This window comes from Pleurodeles waltl, chromosome 4_1 (assembly GCF_031143425.1).
Source record: "Pleurodeles waltl isolate 20211129_DDA chromosome 4_1, aPleWal1.hap1.20221129, whole genome shotgun sequence".
NCBI classification, from domain to species: Eukaryota; Metazoa; Chordata; class Amphibia; order Caudata; family Salamandridae; genus Pleurodeles; species Pleurodeles waltl.
Genome location: NC_090442.1, coordinates 859,767,621 through 859,793,676, shown reverse-complemented (window position 1 = coordinate 859,793,676; position 26,056 = coordinate 859,767,621). Strand labels below are relative to the sequence as shown.

Here is a 26,056-nt window from a genome sequence, read left to right as displayed (position 1 = left end):
TCTTTTCCAACAAATAGAAAAATTGCCAGATTCAAGGATGCACCTGAAGGTATTTTGCAGAAATTTAGCAATCGGTTCGGGGGCCAAATAAAATTTTTTGTCAGAGCAGCTCAAAAGCAGCTCCTTAGTCTGCTGAAGAGAAATTATGGGAAAATCTAACAGTTTTTGACCATTGGAACATAAAACAATGGGAAGGAAGCCTCCATATTATGAAAGATCAAAGATGGAGTATCGGTCCAAAATCTTGTTTTTGAAGAAGAGTGCGATGCCATCACAAAAATCTTGAGATGTGGAAACCTGGTTCTGGAAGGGGGAAAGGACAGATCTTTAATTGCCTGAAACAAAACCTTGGAAGAGTTCCTTGCTGTCCTGATTTTTTCAGTAAAGAAGGCTGATTTTGCAGATTAGATTGCCATTTTATATTGAAAAAGCATAATCGTATGCTTTAGTTTCCTTCACTATATGCGTACCCGGGAGCCAGAGTACAAAAGGGTGGTGTGGTATCAATCTGTTTTCAATTGCATAGGGGCACCCATCAGAGGTGCCCTCTGTCACCCCTCCTGTTCACATTGCATACAGAGCTAATGGCAGAGCTGCTGCGTCATGCACTGGGACCCTGGGGGTTCATGGAGGGAGATACCACCCATATGGTCTCATTGGATGCAGGCAGAGCCCTGGTGTATATACAGAGCCCAGAGTACTAAATTCCCATACTCCTAAATACCATGCAGGCCTTTGGGGTGTGTTAGAAATGGGGTCTTTGGCTGGCAGTCAGGTTACCCCCTGTCCAAGCAAGGACCCTCACTCTAGTCAGGGTAAGTCATACACAATCCAAATTATCCTGTGCCCACCCTCTGGTAGCTTGGCACTGAGCAGTCAGGCTTAACTTAGAAGGCAAGGTGTAAAGTATTTGTGCAATAACTCATACAATAACACAATATAGCACCACAAAAATACACCACATAGTGTTTAGAAAAATATATAATATTTATCTGGATATTTGTAGGTTAAAAAGATAAAAATGCAATAAGAAGATGTACAGATATCAATGGAAAGTGATATAAAGTGTCTGAAGTCTTTTTAAAAGCAAACAAAGTCTCTTTCAAGCACAAAGTACCTGGTTGGAGTGAAAAATCTCTGCAACGGGCCGCAGAGGGGGAGATGCGTGGAAAATTGTGTGTGCGTCGGTTTCGCCCCTTCACACACGGACTTGTGTCGTTATTTTCCACGCGGGGAAAACGTTGCATCAATTTGCGGCGCGCAGACGGGTGCTCCTCTTCGGGTCGCCGGGTTTTCAGACGCCCTGGGGTCTGTGCGTGGAATCCTGGGCTTGTTGACCAGCTCTGTGTCGTTCCGGTGGGCGATGCGGGTAAATTTCTCCCTCACAGCAGGCGCTGTGTTGAATTCCCCTTTGGAAGTCGGGGGGGCCTTGTTCCAGGTGGGCCGTGCGTCGAAGTTGCGGTCACACCGCAGGCGCCGCGTTGATCTTTTCCTCGCGAAGTCAAGCGGCGTCGTTCCGGTTCGGCGAGCAGTGAATTTTTAACCACGGCATAAGCTGTGCAGCAAATTTTTCATCGCACACAGAGTCTAGTTGCAAGAGAGAAGTCTTTTTGGGCCTGAGACTTCAGGGAACAGGAGGCAAGCTCTATCCAAGCCCTTGGAGAGCACTTCTGCATCAAAGCAAGAGAGCAGCAAGACAGCAGGGCAACAGCAAGGAGGCAGTCCTCTGTAGAAAGCAGTCAGGTGAGTCCTTTAGGCAGCCAGGCAGTTCTTCTTGTCAGGGTGCAGGTTCTGGTTCAGGTTTCTTCTCCAGGAAGTGTCTGAGGTGGTAGGGCAGAGGCCCTGTTTTATACCCAAATGTGCCTTTTAAGTGGGAGAGACTTTAAAGAGTGGCTTAGAAGTGCACCAGGTCCCCTTTCAGTTCAATCCTGTCTGCCAGGGTCCCAGTAGGGGGTGTGGCAGTCCTTAGTGTGAGAGCAGTCCCTCCACCATCCCTGCCCAGGAAGACCCATTCAAAATGCAGATGTATGCAAGTGAGGCAGAGTACCCTGTGTTTGGGGTGTGTCTGAGTGAATGCACAAGGAGCTGACAACTAAACCCAACCAGGCGTGGATTGTAAGGCACAGAAAGATTTAAGTGCAGAGAAATGCTCACTTTCTAAAAGTGGCATTTGTAAAATAGTAATATTAAATCCAACTTCACCAGTCAGCAGGATTTTGTATTACCATTCTGGTCATACTAATTATGACCTTCCTACTCCTTTCAGATCAGCAGCTACCACTTCAACAATGTATGAGGGCAGCCCCAATGTTAGCCTATGAATGGAGCAGGCCTCACAGTAGTGTAAAAATGAATTTAGGAGTTTTACACTACAAGGACATGTAAACTACACAGGTACATGTCCTGCCTTTTACTCACACAGCACCCTGCTCTTGGGGTTACCTAGGGCACACATTAGGGGTGACTTATATGTAGAAAAAGGGGAGTTTTAGGCTTGGCAAGTACTTTTCAATGCCAAGTCGAAGTGACAGTGAAACTGCACACACAGGCCTTGCAATGGCAGGCCTGAGACAAGGTAAAGGGGCTACTAAAGTGGGTGGCACAACCAGTGCTGCAGGCCCACTAGGAGCATTTAATCTACAGGCCCTGGGCACATATAGTGCACTCTACTAGGGACTTATAAGTAAATCAAATAGTCCAATTTGGTGTGATCCAAGGTTACCATGTCTAAAGGGAGAGAGCATATGCACTTTAGCACTGGTTAGCAGTGGTAAAGTGCGCAGATTCTAAAAACCAGCAAAAATGAGGTCAGAAAAAGAAAAGGAGGAAGGCAAAAAGTCTGGGGATAACCCTGCAGAAGGGCCATTTCCAACAGGGTGGTATAAGGGCTTTATGTTAACACTCAAAAGTCCCAGCTACTCCAGATGAGAGAGCTAGATAGAGTCCCAACTGAGGTGCTACCATAGGTGGGACCTAAATGAGGATCTGAGGGGGTGCAAAATATGGGAGTCAAGATTGCCCACACGGAGCGGAAGTTTCTGGGCCTTAATATAAGCTAAGCACTATAAGGTTTACAGGTTTCAGTTAACTCTGCAGGGACCTCCCTTTGTCTTTGTTGGGCAGGCCTGCACTCTTGTGCTCCCCAGGTGCATGCATGCACTTCCTGGCATGCTATATGAGATCCCTTGGCATCATTTTGCTGAGCTGGATAGCTTTATTGTAGATCTATTATGGGCCAATAAAGGAAACAAATAGGACTACTCATGCTCAAACAAACTTGGGGGCAGAGAGGACTTGAGATCTCTAACAGAACTCTACTACATGGCAGCCCACTTAGAACACACTGTCCAAGGGTTGATTCAGCAGACAACTGGGAAAATGGACTTTTGAGCAGATTCCATGGCAAGAGAATGCTCCTTGTTCCTCCTATAAGTGAAGCTTGGGTGCTTACAGACACGCCCTTCCTTCTTTACCGGATGTGTAGAGTGTGGAAAGAGTGGTCACAGGAGTATTAAGGTGAGCCCTGTATCCATGGAATATGCCGATATGAACATTGAAGCCTTTCGCAAGGATAAATGGTGCAATGTTAGTTCAGAAATAGAAGGATGGAAGATGCAAAATACTTGGAGAATTATATCTTGGAGGTCAGGTCATCACGCAATAAGATGCTATTGAGTCCTTCATGCTTGGCACAGGGCAATACTTACAATACTCAAAGCTCTCTGCAATGGCACAGGAAGTATGTGCGTGCTTCCAAGAAGAGCTATTGATCTCACAGACACTGATATTGTTCCTCGAACAGGGAGGAGAGCATAGATTGATATCACATATACAGTATACTGCACGTTCAGGGAGGATTTACCAAACATAACACCTAAAGCACACACAAAGTGGGAGGGGGTCTCGGAGGAAGCCCTGTCTACTCTGGACTGGGAGAACGTAGTGCAGACTGTTAGTTAGATGGAGCAACCTCACTGACCGGGTCAGTGAACTGCTCTGCCACTGCGTAGCTCCACCAGTAAGGAAAGCCCGCCTGTCTTGAACTCTGACCTCGGTCAGAAGTTCGAGGCCCTCCTCCACCTGCAGGCTCCTGCCTGTGCCTCATCCCTGGTGTTTAGTGGGAGAGCTCTGCTCTTCTGCTAGGCTGCCCTCTGCCTCTTTTCTCTTTTCTCCATCCTCTCCCCTCATGTTTTCTTTAGTTTGCTGTTTTTGTGCCTTTCGCTTTCTGTGCTTTCCTCTATTTTTTTCTCGTTTTTTTAATTTTTTGCTATCATTCCTCTCATTCTCACTTCTCTCTCTCTCCTCCCAATCAATCTCTCCCGCAGCTGCTGCCCCCACGGCCCCACCCCCCTTGTTTGTGACGTTTTCCCACTCCTGCCTCCCACCTGTCCTCTCCTCCCCCCTCCCTACTTAATGGCTGCCACTGCATGGTAGGAACAGCAGCCTCACTGACCTGGTCAGTGAACTGCTCTGCCACTGCGTAGCTCCACCAGTAAGTGAAGCCTGTCTGTCTTGAACTCTGACCACGGAAGCTTGAGGCCCTCCTCCACCCGTGTCTCCTGCCTGCGTCTCATCCCTGGTGTCTGGTGGGAGAGCTCTGCTCTTCTGCTAGACTGCCCTCTGCCTCTTTTCTCTTTTCTCCGTCCTCTCCCCTCGTTTTTTCTTTTAGTGTGCTGTTTTTTGTGCCTTTCACTTTCCTCTATCTTTTTCCTTGTTTTTCTCGCTTTCCCTATCATTCCTCTCATTCTCACTTCTCTCTCTCTCCTCCCTCTCATTTTCCCTGCCACTGCTACTCCCATCTCCTTTTTTGCACCGTTATCCCGCTCCCGCCTCCCGGATGTCCTCTCCTCTCCCCCTTCCCTACTAATTGGCTGCAGGTGTGCCGCTAGTGCGCTGAAGGTACACTTAAGGCAAGCCCTTCTGCGCTTGTCCGCGACCCGACTGCGACTAGGGCCAGGACCCAGGGACCTGCCACCTACCTCCGCTTCAGGCCAGCAGCACTCATTGAACTCAACCCAGGCAGCAACAACAACTGTAAGCAGGCATCACCAGCTGACACCCACGCACCCTTCAGCTGCCTCCACTGCCGCCAAACCCACACCTCCACCAAGACCTTGGACCCAGCACAACCCTTCCACAACAAAACACAGACTCCGAAAACTCTGAAGTGCATTTTCCTCAACATCTGCTCCTTCCATAAACATGCTATCAAAATCTGGGACCTCCTTGACAGCACCACCCCGGACATCACATTCCTCACCGAGGCCTGGACTAACACCACCTCAGGCCCGGACAAGCCATTGCCATTCCCCAAGGATACAAGATCACCCAGAAAGACTGCCCCAGCCGCCCCGGAGGGGGAATTACCATTGTCTACAGGTCCAACCTCCGTCTGAGCACACACTCCGAAGACTCCACGAGCTTGATGGAACACCTTCACTTCAAACTACAGACCAGCCTAATACTCAACCTCAGGGGAACCCTAATCTACCACCCACCTGGACCCCGGCACCCTTCACCGACTCCATCAATGACTACATCACTGCACAAGCCATTGCAGCCACTGACTACACCCTGATGGGAGACCTCAACTTTCACCTCGACAACCTTCAAGATCCCAACACCGGATCCCTCCTAGACAACCTCCATAACATAGGGCTTCGACAGATGGTGACGGAACCAACGCACTCAGCAGGACACACCCTCATCCCCTTCTTGACAACATGAACCTCCATCACTTTCAGCCACACCTCTGAACTCCCATGGACAGACCATTGACGCCTACATTTCACCTTCACCACACCCACCTTTATCAGACCCCAGCACCAACCATCACATAGAAGCTGTACAAAAATCGCCAACAACCAACTCACCATCACCCTAGCCAACTCCGCCCCCACCATCGACACACAACGATGACCCGAACACCGCAGCAAACACCTTTCACAAATGGATCGTCATCTGCACAGACACCATGGCCCCCCTAGAAAAAAACAACAGCACCCATGCCAAGAAAGAAAGCTGGTTCACCCCAGAATTCCAAGAATCCAGACATACTTGTCGCCTCGAGAAAATCTGGAGAAACACCAAATTCACAGAAGCTCAAAGCATCTTCAGAGCTGCCACCACCGCACACCACCAACTCATCAGGAGCACCAGAAAGAAAAGTATACAAGAGAGAATATCCTCACACGCACACAACAGCAAGGAGCCCTTCAGCATCATCAAGGAGTTTGGCCAACCCAAAAGCGAATCAACGGATATCCCTCCCTCACAAGACCTCTGCGACAGACTCAAAACCCACTTCCACCACAAAATCAAAACCATCTATGAAAGCTTCACCAAGGACAACTCAAGCAAAGAACCAAAACCCGACACCGACAAACGAACAATCACCAGCTGGACCCCCCTCACCACCGAAGACACACTGAAAGCAATAAAATCCATACACTCCGGGGCCCACACAAACCCATGCCCCCACCACAACTTCAACAGAGCTGTAGACAGCGTCGCCCCGAGCTCCGCCTCATCATCAACCACTTCCTAGATGACAACTCCTTCCCTGACGACTGGAAACACACCAAGATCAACCCCCTCCTCAAGAAACCCTCGGCAGAACCCACCGATTTCAAAAACCTCAGGCCCATCTCCCTACTCCCATTCTCTGCGAAAGTCATTGAAAATGCCATCAACAGTCAACTCGTCACCTTCATCAAAGACCACAGCATCCTCAACATCTCCCAATCAGGATTCAGGAAAAACCACAGCACTGAAAAGGCCCTTCTGGCCGCAACAGACAACATCCACTCCCTGATGGACAAGGGAAATACAGCAGCGCTCATCCTGCTAGACCTCTAGGAGGTCTTCGACACAGTCTCCCACCACACCCTGATATTCAGACTTCAAGAATCCGGCATCAGAGACAAGGCCATAAACTGGATCCAATCCTTCCTCTCCGGCAGAACTCAACAAGTAAGATTTGCCGCCTTCCTCGTGAGACCCACACCTATCACTAGCGGAGTACCCCAGGGATCCTCCCTCAGCCCCACACTGTTCAACATCTACATGGCCCCACTGGCTGCAATCGTCAGAAGCTACGGAATCAACATAGTCTCCTACTCTGACGACACCCAACTCATCCTCTTCCTATCCAACGAACCCAACACAGCCAGACACAACTTCCACAAAGGTATGGAGGCAATCGCCAACTGGATGAGAAACAGCTGCCTTCAACTAAACGCAAACAAGACAGAAGTACTTATCTTGGGCCCTCAACCCAACGCTTGGAATGACACACAAAGCCCTCCACAACACCAGACCAGCCTACTTGAACAGGCAACTCAACTTCCATGCCCCACAGGGCCCTACGCTCAGCACAGCTCTCTCTCACCAAAGTACCCTGAAACAGGAAAACCAGGACAGGGGGACGCTCCTTTTCCTACCTCGCAGCCACCGCCTGGAACGCCCTCCCACTCCACATGAGACAAACCACCCCCTTATTTTACTAGACCAACTACATGCAAAGCAGCGCATTACTATAAAGTGGATGGGGGCAGTAGACATGGGAAGACATGGGAGACGAGGGTGTGAGACTGACACGCTGATTCGTGAGGAGCTGTACGAGGGCTAAAAGGGTGTAAGGAATAAACCGGATGCTGTGTTTGGGAATAGACAGTGATGTGTGAGGTGAGGGTACACAAGGGGAACGGCTATGGGTGCAGTAATACTGTCCTGAAGGTTGCCAGGGGCAATCGGAGATCTAGAGGATGTACCTAGAGACCATGGGCCAGATGTATGAATATTTTTTCAGTTGTAAACAGTCCAATTCACAGAATTGGACTGTTTGTGAAAGAAAAAGTGAAATGTACAAAGGCCCTATGTGTGATTCAGTAACCTATTGCCAAATCACAAACAGCATTTGTGATTTAGTATTAGGAAGGGGCATGTTTAGGGTGTCCCTCCCTAATACCGAATCCCATTTGACCACCTACTTCAAGTATGTGGTAATCCATTTGCAAATGAGAAGGGATATCTAAGGGGCCCCTTCACATCTGAGAATGGATTTAAAAATAATGAAACAAAAACAATGTATTTTTGTTTTTTTAATGCAACCTATTTTCCTTTGAGGAAAACGGGTTGCATTTCAAGAAAAAGCCATTGCTTTATTTAAAAGTATTCACTGACATGGTGGTCTGCTGATCCCAGCGGGCCACCATCCCTGTGATTTTAGTGATTCCCAATGGGTCACATAATTCTCAATTCAGTACAGTCATATGTGTAGATCCCTCAAGGTTTTGCCAAAGAAACTAACTGGTAAAATAAATAAATATTGAGAATGGGTACCAAAAAAACAACCATTGGTTGACAATGTTTTCCTCTGGAACTTTTTGTCACAATGGCTGATTTACAAAAGCAATGTCTCATTATGTCTGCTAGACCCTTTTGGTTGTGGGGTTTGTAGATTACAACTAAGCTGCACTGTACAGTGATTCGACATTGTTTACTGAGAATAGACCAAATCATATGGTGAAATCTGTAGAGTGATAAATAGTGAAGAGTAGAGTGTAGAGTGAAAAATAAGTAGCAAGTTAACCCATGTATTTCTGAAAAGGGCACAAGATATGGAGTTTAGGAGCAGTGGTTAATTGTACATCCTTGAATTGAATTTGTGGGTATCTGTAGGAGCATATGATTTAGAGGGTATTTTAAAAAAAGGCCTTCTTTCTTACACAGTAGTTTACATTTAGAATACATCAATGCAGTGAAATCCAATTAGTAATAATAAATATCCTACTATTCTATGCTCCCACATGCCTTCTGATAAAAATGGTACCTAACTTTTGCGGATAGGACTAGTGTGTATGACAGGAAATGGCCCAAAACAGAACATGGATATATCAAATTTTGTCCACTCAAAACTGACCCGTGTTTTGCAAAGTGGACAGCTGTTGATTTTGGGCTCTAGCTCAGCTGGCATTTAGGGAAACCTAGCAAACTTGTACATTTTTTAAAACTAGGCAATGCAGGGAATCTATAATGGGGTGACTTGCATGGCTCTCACCAGATTGTTTATCCAGAATCCCTTGCAATCCTCAAAGGTTGACTTAAAAAACACATTTTCCTCACATTGTGGACTCTATGGGAGCCACAAACTTCCTTCCACCCAGCATTGCCTTAGGTTATTTCATAAAAATGGTACCTCACTTGTGTGGGTAGGCCTAGTGCCCATGACAGGAAATGATCAAAAACATTACATGGATACATCACATTTTCCACTCAAAACTGACCCATTTTTCACAAACTTGGTAGCTGTGGATGTGGGGCCTAGCTCAACCGGCACCTAGGGAAACCTAGTAAACCTGTACATTTCTTAAAACTAGTCACATAGGGGAATCCAGGATGAGGTGACTTGCATGGCTCTCACTAGGTTTTTTTTAATACAGAAATCCTGGCAAAACTAAAACTTTGATACTAAAAACAAATTTTCTCACATTTCTGTGATGCAAAGTTCTGGAATCTACAGGAAGCCAAAAACTTCTTTCTACACTTTAAAAATTCATAGCTCCAGTGCCTCTTATTAATTAGTGTCATTTTATTTAGTAAAATGTACTTTATTTTTCTTACTTGGTTCGGGATTTTTCTTCTGTTGAGTTTTAACTTTATTACTGTTTGAGTACTGTGTAAATACTAAGTTAAGTCAGTCTGCTCAGTGCTATAGCTACCAGGGGGTTGAGCTCACTTAAATTTAGAAACTTTGAGGGTTGACCCTGTTAAGATTGTGGTTAATATTTTGAGATGGGTACTTACCATCTCAACTAATACCCTAATTTTGTAAACTGGCCAATTGCTTTCACCTGGCTCTCTCTGCCTGCACAATGCTCCTGCCCTGAGCGACCAGCTATATCTTCCTCTGAGCTCAATGCTCAATATTTTTGCATCCATCTTAGTTTTGAGACAGCATGAACCTTGATGTTCTACTTGAAGGCCTGTTCCTATATCCCAAGTGCTTATCGATTCTTCTCTTTGATAATTCAAATCCTACCTTGAGCCTGTAACATCTCTACCCTTCTTGATGTGTTCTTGTTCTCTAAAACTCTTGTCCTGCACTCCAAGGTTCCTTGTTCTATTTTGCATATTATGTATCAATGGTCATATCTCACCCTAGTTTCCTGTGTATATCTAGTTGCCCATTTAGTTAGTTATGTTGATCTGTCTGCTACATCTGTATTGTTTCTTGTTTCCTGTTTTTTTGCTCCTTGAAACGCAGTCCTGATTTTCATGAGCCCCGTTTTTGTATTGTTCACCTCTTACCATTCCTGGTTACTCAAAACACCGAGCCAGGTTTATCATACTTTTACACAGTGCAAAGCATCAAGACACATTGCTGGACTGCATGAAAGGGAGAGGCAGGTATGCACCATTTTTAACATTAAATGGCACATTCCTGTGCTCGTCTTGCTCTGGCACACAATGTGCTGCCTTGTTCCACTGCAAGTACCCTTGTGCAAGGGTGCATGCATTACAGGTAGGATTGATTCATGCAGAAAGGAGCACCTTCCTGCACAAAAACAATCCTATTCTGCAGCACGTTTAGAAAGAGGAAACAACAAGGATAAATAAAGATATTTCTCCTTGTTGCACATCCCCTGGGAAGGCATATAATTTTGACCCATTTGCAGGTTTACCTGTCTTGGTAAATCTGGGACTGCAGCAAAATCCATGGGTGGATGCGTGGGAATACCAGCGCTCCAGACATGGAAGGCCTTTCCAAGGCACAGTCACACAGGCCAGTGACTTGCGCTACCTTGCGTTACTCCAGATTTTGCAAACAACGCAGAGCCAGGCAAGGTGTTCTTGCGTTGCTTGGTAAATCTGACTTAGGGATTTTATTGCCCTTGAGACACTCTGGCCCTCATTCTGACCCTGGCGGTCTTTGACCGCCAGGGCGGAGGACCGCGGGAGCACCGCCGACAAGCCGGCGGTGCTTCAATGGGGATTCCGACCGCGGCGGTAAAGCCGCGGTCGGACCGGCACCACTGGCGGGGTCCCGCCAGTGTACCGCGGCCCCATTGAATCCTCCGCGGCGGCGCAGCTTGCTGCACCGCCGCGGGGATTCTGACCCCCCCTACCGCCATCCAGATCCCGGCGGTCGGACCGCCGAGATCCGGATGGCGGTAGGGGGGGTCGCGGGGCCCCTGGGGGCCCCTGCAGTGCCCATGCCACTGGCATGGGCATTGCAGGGGCCCCCGTAAGAGGGCCCCTACATGTATTTCACTGTCTGCTGCGCAGACAGTGAAATACGCGACGGGTGCAACTGCACCCGTCGCACAGCTTCCACTCCGCCGGCTCGATTCCGAGCCGGCTTCATCGTGGAAGCCTCTTTCCCGCTGGGCTGGCTGGCGGTCTGAACGAGACCGCCCGCCAGCCCAGCGGGAAAGTCAGAATTACCGCCGCGGTCTTTCGACCGCGGAACGGTAACCTGACGGCGGGACTTTGGCGGGCGGCCTCCGCCGCCCGCCAAGGTCAGAATGAGGGCCCCTGTGTGATGCAAGTGCAACTCAATCCATTTATAAATGTGGCTCCCAAATCCTTGCCTCTGTCTCAGTTATGTTTCTCTTTCTCAATTCCCTTTGTCTTCTCGTGTTAGGATTTTCAATGGTCAATATTACCAGAGGGTGGCAGTGCATTCCGTGGCTAATTTCCTCATGGTTACATCTTCACCTAGCACTTCATCAGAGCTTCTGGGTGTCTTTCAAGACCCTTTAAGAATAACTGAATAAAATAATTTGAGATGGAGCATACAAACTATAATTTAAGATAGTTTGTATATTGTTCTGTGTTGTACTTCCCTTTTGCCTTTATGTTTGTTTAATGTACTGTACATGTGCTGCCATTCTAGTTATGTGTTCCACAGGCATTGCCCAGCCTCTGCCCAGTATTCAGATTCCAGTCTACACCAACCAGCTTCAGTCTTCGACTTCTGTCTTGTGTTTCTTCCAGGATTCAGGTGGTCCTTTCCATATGCTAACCCACCTCCTTCTGAACTCTCTTCTTCTAGAGAAACGGGTCTCACTTGAGTTATTTAATCATGATTTCGGACAGAAACACACACTCAAACACAAAAATAAAGGGATACCAAATCCATATAAGCACACAGGTAAATACACGGTAGTACACCTTTGCAGACTCTGTCATAGATTAAAATGTATGTGTGTGTCTGTGTGTGTGTGTGTTTGTGTGTGCAGGCACAGGTAAAAAAACATACTCACACATGCTGACACACAGAGATAACATGTATATTTAATCACAGTGAAACACGCTCGCATTCATGAACTAGAACCAGTAATCATAGAATCATACACACATATTTACAGTTACGCTCGGAGGCGCATTAAAGGAGCCCAGCAGTTCTGCTGCGCGGGAGACCTGTAATTGGCCATGGGGGCCATGAACCATAACCATGCGACAGAAGGGCGGCTTCTGTCATTCTTTGTGCCTGGTGGTGCATTAAAGGAACCCTGAGGTTACGCCATGCAGGATGCACATGGAACGTCCCTGGGCGCGTCCCCAGGCCTAGACTGGGCCTGTCTTCGCCTGTCATCACCTAGAGAAGTCCGGGCTGGGCCATATCTATTTCTTCCCAACAATCCACCCAAGAGGTACCGTTTCTTTACTCTGGTTCGCTTGGCTTGTTTAGTATTGTCTTTGTTTTGTTTGATCCCCTGAACAATCTAATCTGTAGCCGCAGGCTTGAGATTTTGGGGGTCATTACGACCCTGGCGGCCGGCGGTAAGGTGGCGGTAACACCGCCAACAGTCTGGAGGTGTTCCGCCAGCAATTATGACCGTGGCGCAAAAGCCACGGCCATACCGCCGGCCCCTCCAATTTACCGCGAGGTTTCAGCCTGGTGGTCATAATCCCCAGGGCAGCGGTGTATGAGTCCCCGACTGCCAGCCTGTCCGTGGCAGTAAACACCGCCATTGAAAGGCTGGCGGTAAGGGGACTTGGGTGCCCCTCGGGGCCCCTGCACTGCCCAGGCACTTGGCATGGGCAGTGCAGAGGCCCCCAGGCATAGCCCCGTTGCGCATTTCACTGCCCGAATTTCAGGAAGTGAAATGCGCGATGGGTGCTACTGCACCCGCTGCACATCAGCATTGCCGCCGGCTCTATTACGAGCCGGCTGCAATGTTGATGTGACATTTCCGCTGGGCCAGCGGAAATGTCATAATAGGGAGACAGGAATGCCGCCGGCAATGGCGGTATTCTGTCTCCCGCGGCCTCGGCGGTCTTTTTCCAAGACCGCCGAGGTCGTAATGACCCCCTTTGTCTCTTGCTGAACGCGAGTGAGCGATGAGGAGGAGAAAGGCACTTGGGAACTCCGCTAACCCACTAACGCTCACCCCCACAACCGTAGGTGGGTTTCTACAAAGGGCTGTGAGAGTAATTAACAATGAAATCGAGCTGGCCGAATGCAGGCTGCCTCTCTCATTTCCCAATTTAGCCCGCTCAGCGCTCCCTGTGAGTAGTCACTCTATCCATCTTGTAGGGGCAGCGGGAATGGGGGAATTTCCAGTGGGTTCTGAAGCCTTGAATTGCTCTCCCCCTCTAGTGACCTTGGGTGTTGTGTGGAGGGTTCATCGTCTGTAGCTCTTCAGGTCAATGAAGAGGTGGCGCTGGGCAAGAGTGAGGTTGGTGGAAGGAAGAGGTAAACATAAACTCCAACAGCAAGTCCAAACGCCCCTGTGAGAATACCCCTTGACCTTCATCTCCACTTACCATTGGTGTGGGTGCAAAAGAGTAGGTAAAGATGGACACCGTATTTGATACCTTGTTTAATGAACTAAGTGCTGCTTTAGGCGGCTAATTGGAACCACTATTCTAGGCTTTGTGCCATTGAACAGAAGCTTGCAAATTGGCCATCAATGGTTTTTCCAGAGGGGCCTCCTGTGTCCACCCCTGCACCTCCCCATCCTCTCAGTCTGCGGGTACATCAGCTTCTCCATTGCTAGAACCAGCGTGTAGAGGGAGTGAACAAGTTACTCTCACCCTATGTTCTTCAACTCTACCTGGTGCCACTCAAGACTGTCCCCCACTTCAGACAAGGCCACAATTCTGAGAATCATCAAACTCTGTTCACCACAGTGAGGAGGACAGGGTACCAAAAGTGGCTTTGGGAGATCCAGGAGGGCAGGTATGTGATCGGTGTGTGTCTTCTGTGGCTCGGTCCATTACTGGGACCTTGGGGTCCAATGCTACAGCTAATAAGGGGGACAAAGTAGTTGCAGCCCGAGACTGGTCCACATCAATTTGCCTCAGGAAGCAGCACCTTATGCTGTTATTTTGGGAAATGTGCCTCCATTAAAAGCAGGGGTATTGGAAGATCATGAGCAGTCGAGGAACAAGGTTGTGCACTGTCTACGATTGTACTTGCTGCATGGGAGAGAGGTTGGGGGTGGATCAATATGGTTACGAGGGTAAACTGGGTTGGAAAGGTGCCAAAATCATTGGAAGGGGATTGTGTAATAATTAATTCTAATTGCACTTTGGTTGCTGGCATCATTCTGGCTTCGGTTTATCATCAAAGTCCTGCCCTCCCTCCAAGTTCTATTGTAGCTCTTCCACTTGGCTTTTTCTACAGATGCATTACGATCCGTTTGCGTTAATAAATGGCCTCTATCTGGATCTACCTACACACTTAGTCACGAGACTTAAGGCATTCAGAATGTGCTGGCATAACTCATTTTGTGCTTATCCTGTCTTTCATCAACCTCAATACTTCCTAAGCAACTGCATTGGCTTCCAGTTCATAGGTGGATTGCCTTTAAGACTTTGTGCATGTGCGCTATATGACTCCAATCCTGCCTTTATGAGATTCTGCTTAAAGGCCTACACCACAAAATGCATTTTCAGATCTTTTTCTTTGGCCCTATTTCTAATGGCCATGGAGCTCGTAATTCTATGTGCCCATTTGCCTACCTTGCTCCGAAATTGTAGAATAATTTTCCCATTTAGTTAACATTTCTAAGCAATTTGATAACCTTCAGAACGCATCTTAAGATGTTATTTTCCTTATAAGGGTTTAGGTATCCTAATATGATCTCTTTAGCTTCTGGCCCTCAATTGTAATTAACAGTATCTGTGCAAGCTCTAGGTTTCTAAACACGCATATTTCCAGTGCTTTGTGGTATGAGTATGCTGTGTAAGTCCTACAATCATTCAATCACTGACACACTTTGATACACTCATTCATAAACATGAGGTTAAGCACAAAACCCACAGATACAGTAGAATAACAATAAACACGGTTTAGCACACACTGCCATAGACGGGGTTTCATAACAAACACCCATTTAGATATCGGTAGGTACTTTCAGATAGACAGGGGCAGGTTACAGTGACATACGCTGACATGTAAAAATGCACACAGTGAGAAATACAGATCGACACAGAAAAACAAACTAATAGACGCAGAAAGACTCTCACGCAAGCAGATAAATTGGCTTGAAGACAAACACAAACACATGCATAGACTGAAGGACAACAAAATATAGGATTAGAAAACCACACAAAGATATATGGATAGCCACATGCACAGAGATTGATGTACACTTATAAACAAAGCTATTGTAACAGCTTCTGACATAAATTGCCAAATAAAATGTCAGCATCTAGCAGTCATTGCTCGTCAATTCCAAAACATGGTATATTATTCAACAGGAATCTATCTTCAGTAACACGGTACCCCTCTGTATAACCTAACAGCATTTATTAATTCACTCTTTATACAATGTATTTTTTTTAATTGTTTTAATCAATATTTACATTTTTGTACAGAGTAAATTAATAAATTCTGTGAGGTGTTACATACTGGTACCCTGTTAATGAAGATAGATTCCAGTTCAGTACTATATTATGTGTTAAATTGACAACAGAACAGGGTATTAGAATTGTAAGGGCGAACCCGGTCAATGCTTCTGTCAGCATGCTTTATTTTGACTGACATATGAAAATAAACTCTGATTTAAACTCACATTCACTGAAATAGGCTGATACCCGCAAACTGTAACCTTCATAGACTCAGAATGGCTACCCTGTAACATTTGTTGGAGTGCAAACGTTATTAATAAAAATGGTGTAATTAAAATATAATGCTAAATAACATGTATTAAAAGGTCTAACTGAAACTATGTATTAGTAAATAAAAATGTGTAGCTAATTAATATGTAATATAATGTTTAATGCGTATTTTGCTTAATAATAATTAAATGTACTTTAAAAGTTAGTATTAATATGTACTAAAAGGATTAATCGTTAAAAAAATTATGAAATGTTTTATCCTTCATGATTAGCACTGGTTTAAAAGGCCTCTCGTTTTTAGTAATTTTCCAGAGGCAATGTTTAAAAGTGTTAATTCTGCAAAAAGATGTTTCTTCAAGCATCCTGTGTGACTTGCACACTATGGAAAAGTGATGTTCCTTGCTTGTGGCATTTGTTTCCTGAGATGAGATAATGTAGGATCTAAACAACGGACTTCAGTGCTTAATGTCCAATTTCATGTTGCAATATTAGTTTTTGGAAGGAGGCACATGTAATGTTTTTCTATACAGTTCAAGTGTAATTATTGAGAGATAACTGGTGATCCGGAGAGAAAGAAGATGAGACAATCATTGGTGCAGAAAATAAAGAAAGATACTTCTGAAACGTGGATCAGAGGTTATTGGTTGAACACTAAAACACCCCATAATCTGACCAATAGAAATTTACCTAGTTGCTTTATAGGGTTTCAACATAGCAAAATTTAGATGTTGTAAGCTCAGATTCTTTGCTTCTATGCTAGAGAGACAATGTGTTCCTGGTTTTCAGCTCTTTGTCTATAATTCTGTCAATTCAGATGCATTAAGGCCAAGCATTACAGAACTGTTTCCCATTATGTCATTGCCCAATGAAGAAGACCAGAAGATGCTCCACTGATGAAGACATTGCTGCTTGCTGATCCATTTAGGAGGGGTATAACTAAATGTGCATTTATTTTTCTTGCAGATTTTTGGTTAGAGCCATAAACAGATGTTTTCCAGATTAATTTTGTCTTTTTCTTTTTGAATGCAGCCCAAACATGTTTATTGAATTAGAGGAATAGATAAGGATGTCAAGTTCTAAAGCTGATTAGGATATATCATTTGATTGCAACCAATTTATCTGCGATAACTAAATGTATTCCTTTTCCATCCGTAACCGTTATTGTTGTTATTCTGTATTGTGGTTCTTGAATGTTCAGTGATGAATGTTCTGTCTAGACTAAGATATTTCTGACGATTTGGGCAGCCTGTATTGTATCTGTACTGATATCATTTGGACTTGTGTTTGATTTATGTGATCGTAGCATCGTTATTCAAAAGGGCAATAAATGTTTGAACTTTTTTAAACTGGTGTGGTGATTCATGGCCACATAGGTCATGGTACGTATAAATTACTTATTCCAAAATTGAAACTGATGTTTATGCATTTGATATTGTTAATGTTGATTGTTAGGAGTTATCACACTCCTATCTGAGTCAAAAGTTTCAGATCAACCTCTAAGGGTAACATATACTGTACTTGTCACCTTATAAATAAAATATCAAAAGAAATATAAGGCTGGACACACCCACACATTCATGAAGGGAATGTGTCATGTCTCACAATGGAAGATGCATCTGTGGCTGATCCTCTCCCCAGGGAGCAAACTTTTTGGTTTACTGTGTTCGTCATCTATATACCAAAGTTCCATGTCTTTGGAGGGGAAACGAATGCACCCCACCCTCTTATGCCAGGAAGAACCAAGAAGAGTTGCATGTTGACATTTAGCATGATCATCAACATTTGTTATTGCCACATCAAAAGATATTCTTACAGGAAAATATTACAGCCAATACAGTAGCATCTCAAGATTTCAAGAAAAGAGAATAAAATGGAGATCATAACGTATGGTTTTAAATAAAATTCTGCTTCACTTTGTATCAAAATCATAGCCAAGATTAAGGACATTTTCACTATTGTTTGAATTAATTAAGACTTTTTTGAAAGTTGAATAAATGTTTTGTGTGGAACTCCTTGACTTGCAACTAAAGTGCACAGATATGACACTGAGACTCCACTTCTTTCAGCATCAGAAGAGAAGAGAAGAATACAAGTGAGATAGTGTGCTGCATAGAGCACAGTACATAATGTTGTACTTTGATTGCAGTTGCTTCACTTTTCATACTTAGTGAAGGCCTTTCTGAAGCCAAGAGAGTTTTAACATAGGTACTAAAGCCATACAGCTTAATAAGGGTTTCCTTGAAGCTCTCAGTGTGCCTATGAATTTTAGATTACGTTACAGCAAATTGGAGTAATTTATTATTTGTACCATTGTACGCCTTAATTAATAAAGACTGAACCAAACAGATTTTAGCTACAGCTTACAGTGTGTAGATGTATTTTGCACACACTAAACAGTGAGAAAATATATTGAAAGAAAATTGCAAACAAATGACACATTTTGCTTATACATATTTTTTTTAAAAACCATGCCGTCTCATGCATACTATTTGCTAAAATATAATAAATCGTGCAAATTTCGCAATTTTATACCGCTTTCCAATTGGAAATGTCGGCAACTGTTTCTCCCACAGAAAATATTTTTCATTTTCAAATTCTAAAAATGGATACAGATGTGATCCTTCAAATTCTTATTAGCAAACACCTCAACCGTGAACTAAAGACAGTTTGCATTTTGGTTTGCCTTTTTGCAAGCACTTATTTTGCATTCTGTATTAAGCAAACAGCAAAACCTTGCAAAAAAACATTTGCCAGGTTGCGAACATCTGGCATGTATTTTCATGCAATAGTTGTAGTAGTCAACAGAATAATTTATGTATTCAACTAGCACACAGAGTTTCATGCTTCTTTAAATTATACCTTGTATCATTAAAAACAAACTATTCCAATAACGACGTAGGCTCTCAATAGTGTGAGATCACATTCCCTTAAATTGGAAATATCTTCGAAGTTTCACCCAGGAGACGGCCATAAGTGCCACAGTCGCAATTTCGATATGTAAATTAATGTAAAATTAAATAAAGAGAAGTCGTGATCTGATTAACAGTTACGAAGAAAAAAGTATTTACTTTCTGGCTGTTGATTATCTATGCACGTTATAAAAAAATTACCGCAGATGTAGAAGGGACAGTCACAAAGGCTGCTGAATTGAGGAGTCGGCTTCAAATCTTCTCCCTGTGAAAGTACAAAAACATATTTATTTGAAACACCTATAGATCAAGAGAAATCATGTAACAGAATTAAATTTTTCTTCAGCTCATTAACAGCGATTTTGCTTCATTTTTCTCTTAGTAGCCTACTTTTATTGAAGGTTAAGTCAAGCTTTTTGATTTTTTGTAATACATGAAAAGTTTTCAAACTTAAAGAAGTTTCATAAGGCTGCCAGGTAAATAAAATTACAAACGTGATGAGAAACCATTGCAACCTCATTTTCACATGCATTGGTATAACATAATGGACTTCATTTTCAACTGCCCAGATGTGTACTATTTCTTCACCTGCCCAGCAGCTGAGTGGATATATGTGTTTACTGAAGGATTATGTTTGACTTTATAGTTATATACATCTGTTGTCTGTCAATAGCACTTACAGTCCCCTTTTGGGTGATGTAATGCTATCTGTATTTAACCACCAACTCCATGTTGACCACTGACTCCATTTTGTGCGTAGCTTAACTTCAGGTGTCTGCCGTCACATCCGTGGCACAGGAATTTTCCACACTGAGCTTGTTTTCCATCTAGAATGTGGTTGTCAGAACCTTCCTCCTGGATTTGTTTAAGATATATAAGGTGGGGAAGCTTGGCACTGAGGCAGAAGGAACTCATTTTGGGGGTGGACGCACTGCCCAAATCAAATCGTTTCGGGGAAGGTTCTCCTGTCTCAGCTGTGCAGGGTTCCTCAGCTTGAAGTTGACAAGGATAATGTTGGATTCGATCCCCATGGGGGATGCATTTTTATTCTTAATTATCATGCTTGGCTGTGCACATATGTATATATATATATATATATATATATATATATATATATATATATATATATATACACACACACACACACAGAAAAATGATGCTGCACTCCCAGAGGCTGAAATAAACTTTGCATTTATTCCTGTTGGTTTCTTCACAAAAGCTTCTATCCGACACCACAACGTGTTTCGACCTAATTATCTTCTTCCAGGTGATTTTCGTCTGATGTTTCTTTTTCTGTCCTGCCATCCTGATTTATGAGCAGCATTCTGGGATCTACAGTCCACTAATTTCCTCACATGAAAAACATTTAAGACACTTCTCCCTCGCACATTTGTGTCTGTTTAAATATAAGGTGATGTGCATTTTAATTTTTCAGGATTTCATCGTACTCATAATAGTCTGTACTTATATGAATTACATTCTAAACACCTCTTCTTAATATTCATAACAGAATCCTTCTCACTGAGCATGATGTTTTGTATCAAGTTCAAATAATATATGCCATTTCTCCAACCACGATGTTAATGACAAAACGTGCCTTTTCAATCACCGTTTTTAATGCCTCTATGTTTCCAGTCCAAATGTAAACCTCCAATTCATTTCCTACTTGTCGTGACTCCCACTCAATAAACTGAAGTAAATTATACAGGCCCTGGACCCCATATTTTAGGGCCGAATCAGCAATATAAGATACTTTAAAGGCACCTGCTCACCAAATTATTTTGACGGAATAGTGCCTTTCATTTTGAAGATAGCGTCAATCGCTTATGGAGGTCATTCACAGTCCCTCTATCCTCCAGTGTAATGTACACATGCAGGGGATCAGTATCTCCTTGCTAGCTCAAAACTTTTCCACAGTTCCTAATGCTGGGCACTGTCATTGTAAATAAATCCACAGCAAACTCTTGGTCTCATACAACAACGTGCCTGGCTGCCGGTGCTGCGTTTAGGGTAAATGGCTGCCTTCCTGACGCTGAAGTGAGTCTGCCTTGGGATCCTAGGGAGGAAGGTGGTATTCTGGTGGCAACAGTCCTTTGAGGACAAACAGGACTCCTGGCTGGCTCGCCAAATGTTGGGGGACAACTGGAATAAAGAGAGACAATTTTTCTCTGGCACGACAAAAGTAGGTTTAATCACAATGACCGGGAGACCAGTCACCTCTGTAGAGCTGAAAAGCTGATTTCAAATGACTGGGTGCAAGTAGCCCCTTAAATAGTCACAAAAATCATGACTTCATACATAATATCTTAACAATCAACAAGCCATTTAATAAAAAGTTAATAATAAACTTTCACATAAATAACAAATCACCTACATCCTTAAACTTGTAACCTTTTCTCTAGGTTCCCCTTATCGTAATCCTAATAAAGCTTTGATACATTAACCTTCTTTTCCCAATTGTATACATGCTTATTGCTCTGTTCTCAAGACTTCTTATCTGACTCTGCATACTCTTGACTAAAGTTACCACTGGCTCTGTAAGCAAAATAGAGAAAAACGTTGAATGCTTGGATAGCACGTGTGAGAGAGAGTAACTCGCCTGAGTCTGCCTGGATTCACACATCTTTTAAAATCCTGCAAATAGGGAGTGTCGTGAGGGTACCTTAGTAGCTTTATTGGCATGTTATTTTAGCAATAGGCCTGCAGCCTGGGCCCTTTAGCGTAGTTGCAATTCATTTCATTCATTTTTTATTTTAAGTTCTCTTCTGTGGTGATGTTTTATTTCACTTTATCTTGTACGCTTTTATTTCAGAAACTGTTTGCATTCTTTATGCTCAGTCATTCTCGTTCTGTGCGCTGCTCAAGGCTATCTCCAGTATGTTGCCACAAAGTGAAATATTGCAATCTCGAAACTTCACAGAAACGTGTGTTTTACGTAGGACAGTTTTCCCAGAACATTATCTGTTTTATTATAAAACATCTCGGTGCCCCCCCCCCTACGTTCGATTGAGAGTTCGAGCCAGAAGATTGCCAACGCATGCTGTTGCTTCATCGGAGCTGTCTGCTGAGACTTGACGTCTTTCCCTGCCTACAGGATAAAGGGCTCTCAGTAGACTAATTGCTCTCTTTGCTACTGCCATATCCAGGTATGGGGGTGATGTCTTCCTAGGGATTCTGAGGGGGGATTAGGGATAACACTGCTGTGCTCTAATATGATACTTTGGCAGCATAGGTGGGAATTCCAACACCTAACATTCTGACACTATGTTGGGACTTTTCTTATGTTTCACTTTCTTTGTCATCACAATATTATTATTATTATTATTATGTTTTATCTTCCCAATCATTGCAGTACACACCATTTTATCTAGAATGCAATTGATTCAATGAAGTATATTGAACCAATCTTTGCTTGTGTTTGTCTTTGCATATGTGAGACAAATGTGACTGAGAGAAAAGGATGAGATCTTGTGTACCACAATTTCCCTGAGAAGCCAGAATGTCATATGCATGGCTGCCACAAATCACTGCCACTTTTAGGTGCTAGAGGTACTGCTAGCTGGCCAAAAGGATTAGGCCAACAGTTGTCACAATGTGTGGAATTGGACTAAGTTCCCGACAGCCTGGTGGTGCTGCAACCCAGATCATTTAGTATAATGAGAGACAATCATGACATGGTGCCAGCAACTGAATTACATATCTCCTTGAGTATCTCTATCTCAATATATGCTGAAGGCACCCCAATACTATATATGGGGATGTCCGTGGTATTGAGGATTTCCTCCTCAGCTAGATAGGTAGTATCTATTTTAGACTGAGGGTTTTTCAAGCTTGAACCTTAAAAGAATTGATCCCGAATTGGTGTCCTTATCTCTAAACAGGTCCATTTACTATGGCGAACCCGCAACGGGTAGTAAATGCAGTGAACATGCAACCTCCCCTCGCTAATCCTTTATTGGCTATTGGCCTTACGGCCCAGGGGTGTGGAGTTACATTTGTGGTTGAGATTCATCCAGCATAAAGCAGAGAAATGTTCTACTCATGAATTCATTTTCCAGCAGTTGATGAGAACACTAATACATGTCATCATTATACACATGCTAATGCACCTGCACAATACAGAGCATACCCATGCACAGAGATACCTTTATCTTTTTAAGACCATCAAAACTGGATTGATGACGCCCTACCCCATACAAAACTACATGTTAGGCTAGGTCCTCTGAGTAATGATGGTCCTACTTGGCCTCAATTGGTCACATATACACTGCATCCTGATGCAGGCACCTTGGCGTTAGCTGAGGTTCAAACTTATACATTGAACTTGTAGCAATTTATAGACTATTAGTACAGTTTGTAATGCAAAAATTAAATACTAACCAAGCATGTGTTGCTCCAGCAAAACCTCATGCAGTCACATCAGGTATTAACCCTGTAACGGTGCATTCGGTCATGGTTAAAGTATCTGCAAAACGTGAAGAAATTCCATTTTGGTTGGCTCAAAGGATAAAGAAGCTAGAAGCTGTATTTCCCTATACGGGACCTCAAGATAAACACAGAATTCTCACTTTGTGCTTGCCATTTGGGATGGTTCCCAAAGTGGATAACTGCAACACTTGGGGCACGGAATTTGCCATGCTCTACACTACCGCACATGGTACTCCAACACTTGCCAACCTTCTGAAGTGCTGCCCTGGCCCTGGATTTGGGGATGCAATTAATAGGTCATTTTGCTACAATGTCCTTTATAATATTAGTAACCTTAATGGGGAAGCAGTAGCATTAGCAGGGCACATGCAGCTCCGGGATGTTCCTGTACAGGATCAAGAATGCGGACTGCCTAAAATTATTGCGGAGACATATTTAAGTATAGGTGGGGATAGTTTGGGAGCCAGACCAAGTGAACCACAACTACAGGGCAAACCCAATATTGATTCTACCAAGCAAGCAACTGAGAGCTCTAAAAAATGCTGAGATAAACAAAAAAAACATTTAAATAGGACAGGGGAGAATCTCCACATTCGGAGACCCCTGAGAAACGCTATAACTACAAAATAGGGATAATATAAAAACTTCTGATAGATATCAATTTACTGAAACACGCCAATCTCGTCCCTTTCAGGACTCCCCTGATAAATGTAGTGAGAGAGGTGGGTGATCACAACAACCCACAGAGTACATGAAACTGAACAAAGATTCACAACGCTCAATTTCAATTAAAAAGAGAAGAGAAAGTCCACAACAAAAACCCCAACTTAAAAAAAAGGTGGCAGATATTTCAGCACAAAATGCCACACAAGATAAGAGCTTTATTGAAGAACAGGAAATGGGCACAGGACCTGCAAGACAGTGCAGCAGAGGTCACAATAGTTTGCCGGAATCTTCTAAAGCATCTGGAGGTGAAAGCAACTGACAACTTCATAGAAGTTGAGACTGCAGACATGTGCACCTGCCTCCCCCCAATAGGGTGAAGAAAATGAAAATACAATTAGAGGGGGACATTGAAAAAACAATTGACATTAGCTTTTGGAAAACATTATCTGACATTTATGATAGTTTGTTGGCCAACAATTTGTCTGTGAAGTCTCAACAGAGGAAGAAATTATTAAGCCTTCTTTCTCACACTTAGGCCCTCATTCTGACCTTGGCGGTCTTTTCGCAAGACCGCCGAGTTACCGCCGCGGTAAAGACCGCCGACCGCGGCGGTATGCCGCTGCGCGTATTCCGACCGCTGGGAGCGTTCCGCCGGAATACCGCCAGCAGCCACACTGGCGGTCGGCGGGAAAGTGGAGACTGGTCAACCTCCACCGCCACGCCAGCAGAACACCGCCCCCAGAATTACGACCCACATTTCTGTGTGGCGGTCTTCTGTTGGCGGTCTTCTGTTGGCGGTCACGTCCCTATGGCTCCCGTCGCCTCCCGGAGGACCAACGCACAAGGTAAGTTGATCGTCCGTGAGGGAGGGGGTGGGGGGGTGTTGTGTGATGTGTGCGTGCATGGGGGTGTGCGTGTGAGTGTGTAGAGGGGGTGTGTGAGTGCGTGCATGCGGGCGGGGAGTGCTGCTGTGCCTATGGGCAATGTGTGTAGTTCGGCGGGTGCGCATGTCGGCATGTATGTGTGCGGGTATGTGTAGGAAGTTGGCTCTGTATGTGCTATTTCAAAGTAAGGAATAGCATGCACAGAGTCCAAGGGTTCCCCTTAGAGGTAAAATAGTGGTAAAAAGAGATAATACTAATGCTCTATTTTGTGGTAGTGTGGTCGAGCAGTAGGCTTATCCAAGGAGTAGTGTTAAGCATTTGTTGTACATACACATAGACAATAAATGAGGTACACACACTCAGAGACAAATCCAGCCAATAGGTTTTTGTATAGAAAAATATATTTTCTTAGTTTATTTTAAGAACCAGAGGTTCAAATTCTACATGTAATATCTCATTCGAAAGGTATTGGAGGTAAGTACTTTAGGAATTTTAAATCATAAAAATTGCATGTATACTTTTCAAGTTATTGACAAATAGCTGTTTTAAAAGTGGACACTGCAATTTTTACAGTTCCTAGGGGAGGTAAGTATTTGTTAGGTTAACCAGGTAAGTAAGACACTTACAGGGCTTAGTTCTTGGTCCAAGGTAGCCCACCGTTGGGGGTTCAGAGCAACCCCAAAGTCACCACACCAGCAGCTCAGGGCCGGTCAGGTGCAGAGTTCAAAGTGGTGCCCAAAACACATAGGCTAGAATGGAGAGAAGGGGGTGCCCCGGTTCCGGTCTGCTTGCAGGTAAGTACCCGTGTCTTCGGAGGGCAGACCAGGGGGGTTTTGTAGGGCACCGGGGGGGACACAAGCCCACACAGAAATTTCACCCTCAGCAGCGCGGGGGCGGCCGGGTGCAGTGTAGAAACAAGCGTCGGGTTTGTAATGGAAGTCAATGGGAGATCTAGGGATCTCTTCAGCGCTGCAGGCAGGCAAGGGGGGGGTTCCTCGGGGAAACCTCCACTTGGTCAAGGGAGAGGGACTCCTGGGGGTCACTCCTCCAGTGAAAGTCCGGTCCTTCAGGTCCTGGGGGCTGCGGGTGCAG

General features: G+C 44.4%; 1 protein-coding gene across 1 annotated transcript in view; it reads right to left on the bottom strand.

The window, feature by feature from the left end:
* Positions 1-26,056, bottom strand: part of OTOGL (otogelin like) — a 1,080,166-nt gene that overhangs the window by 55,433 nt on the left and 998,677 nt on the right. Inside the window, exon 49 of the mRNA XM_069227564.1 lies at positions 19,188-19,251. Coding sequence (XP_069083665.1) covers positions 19,188-19,251 — 64 coding nt within the window. The remainder of the gene's footprint in view (positions 1-19,187; positions 19,252-26,056) is intronic.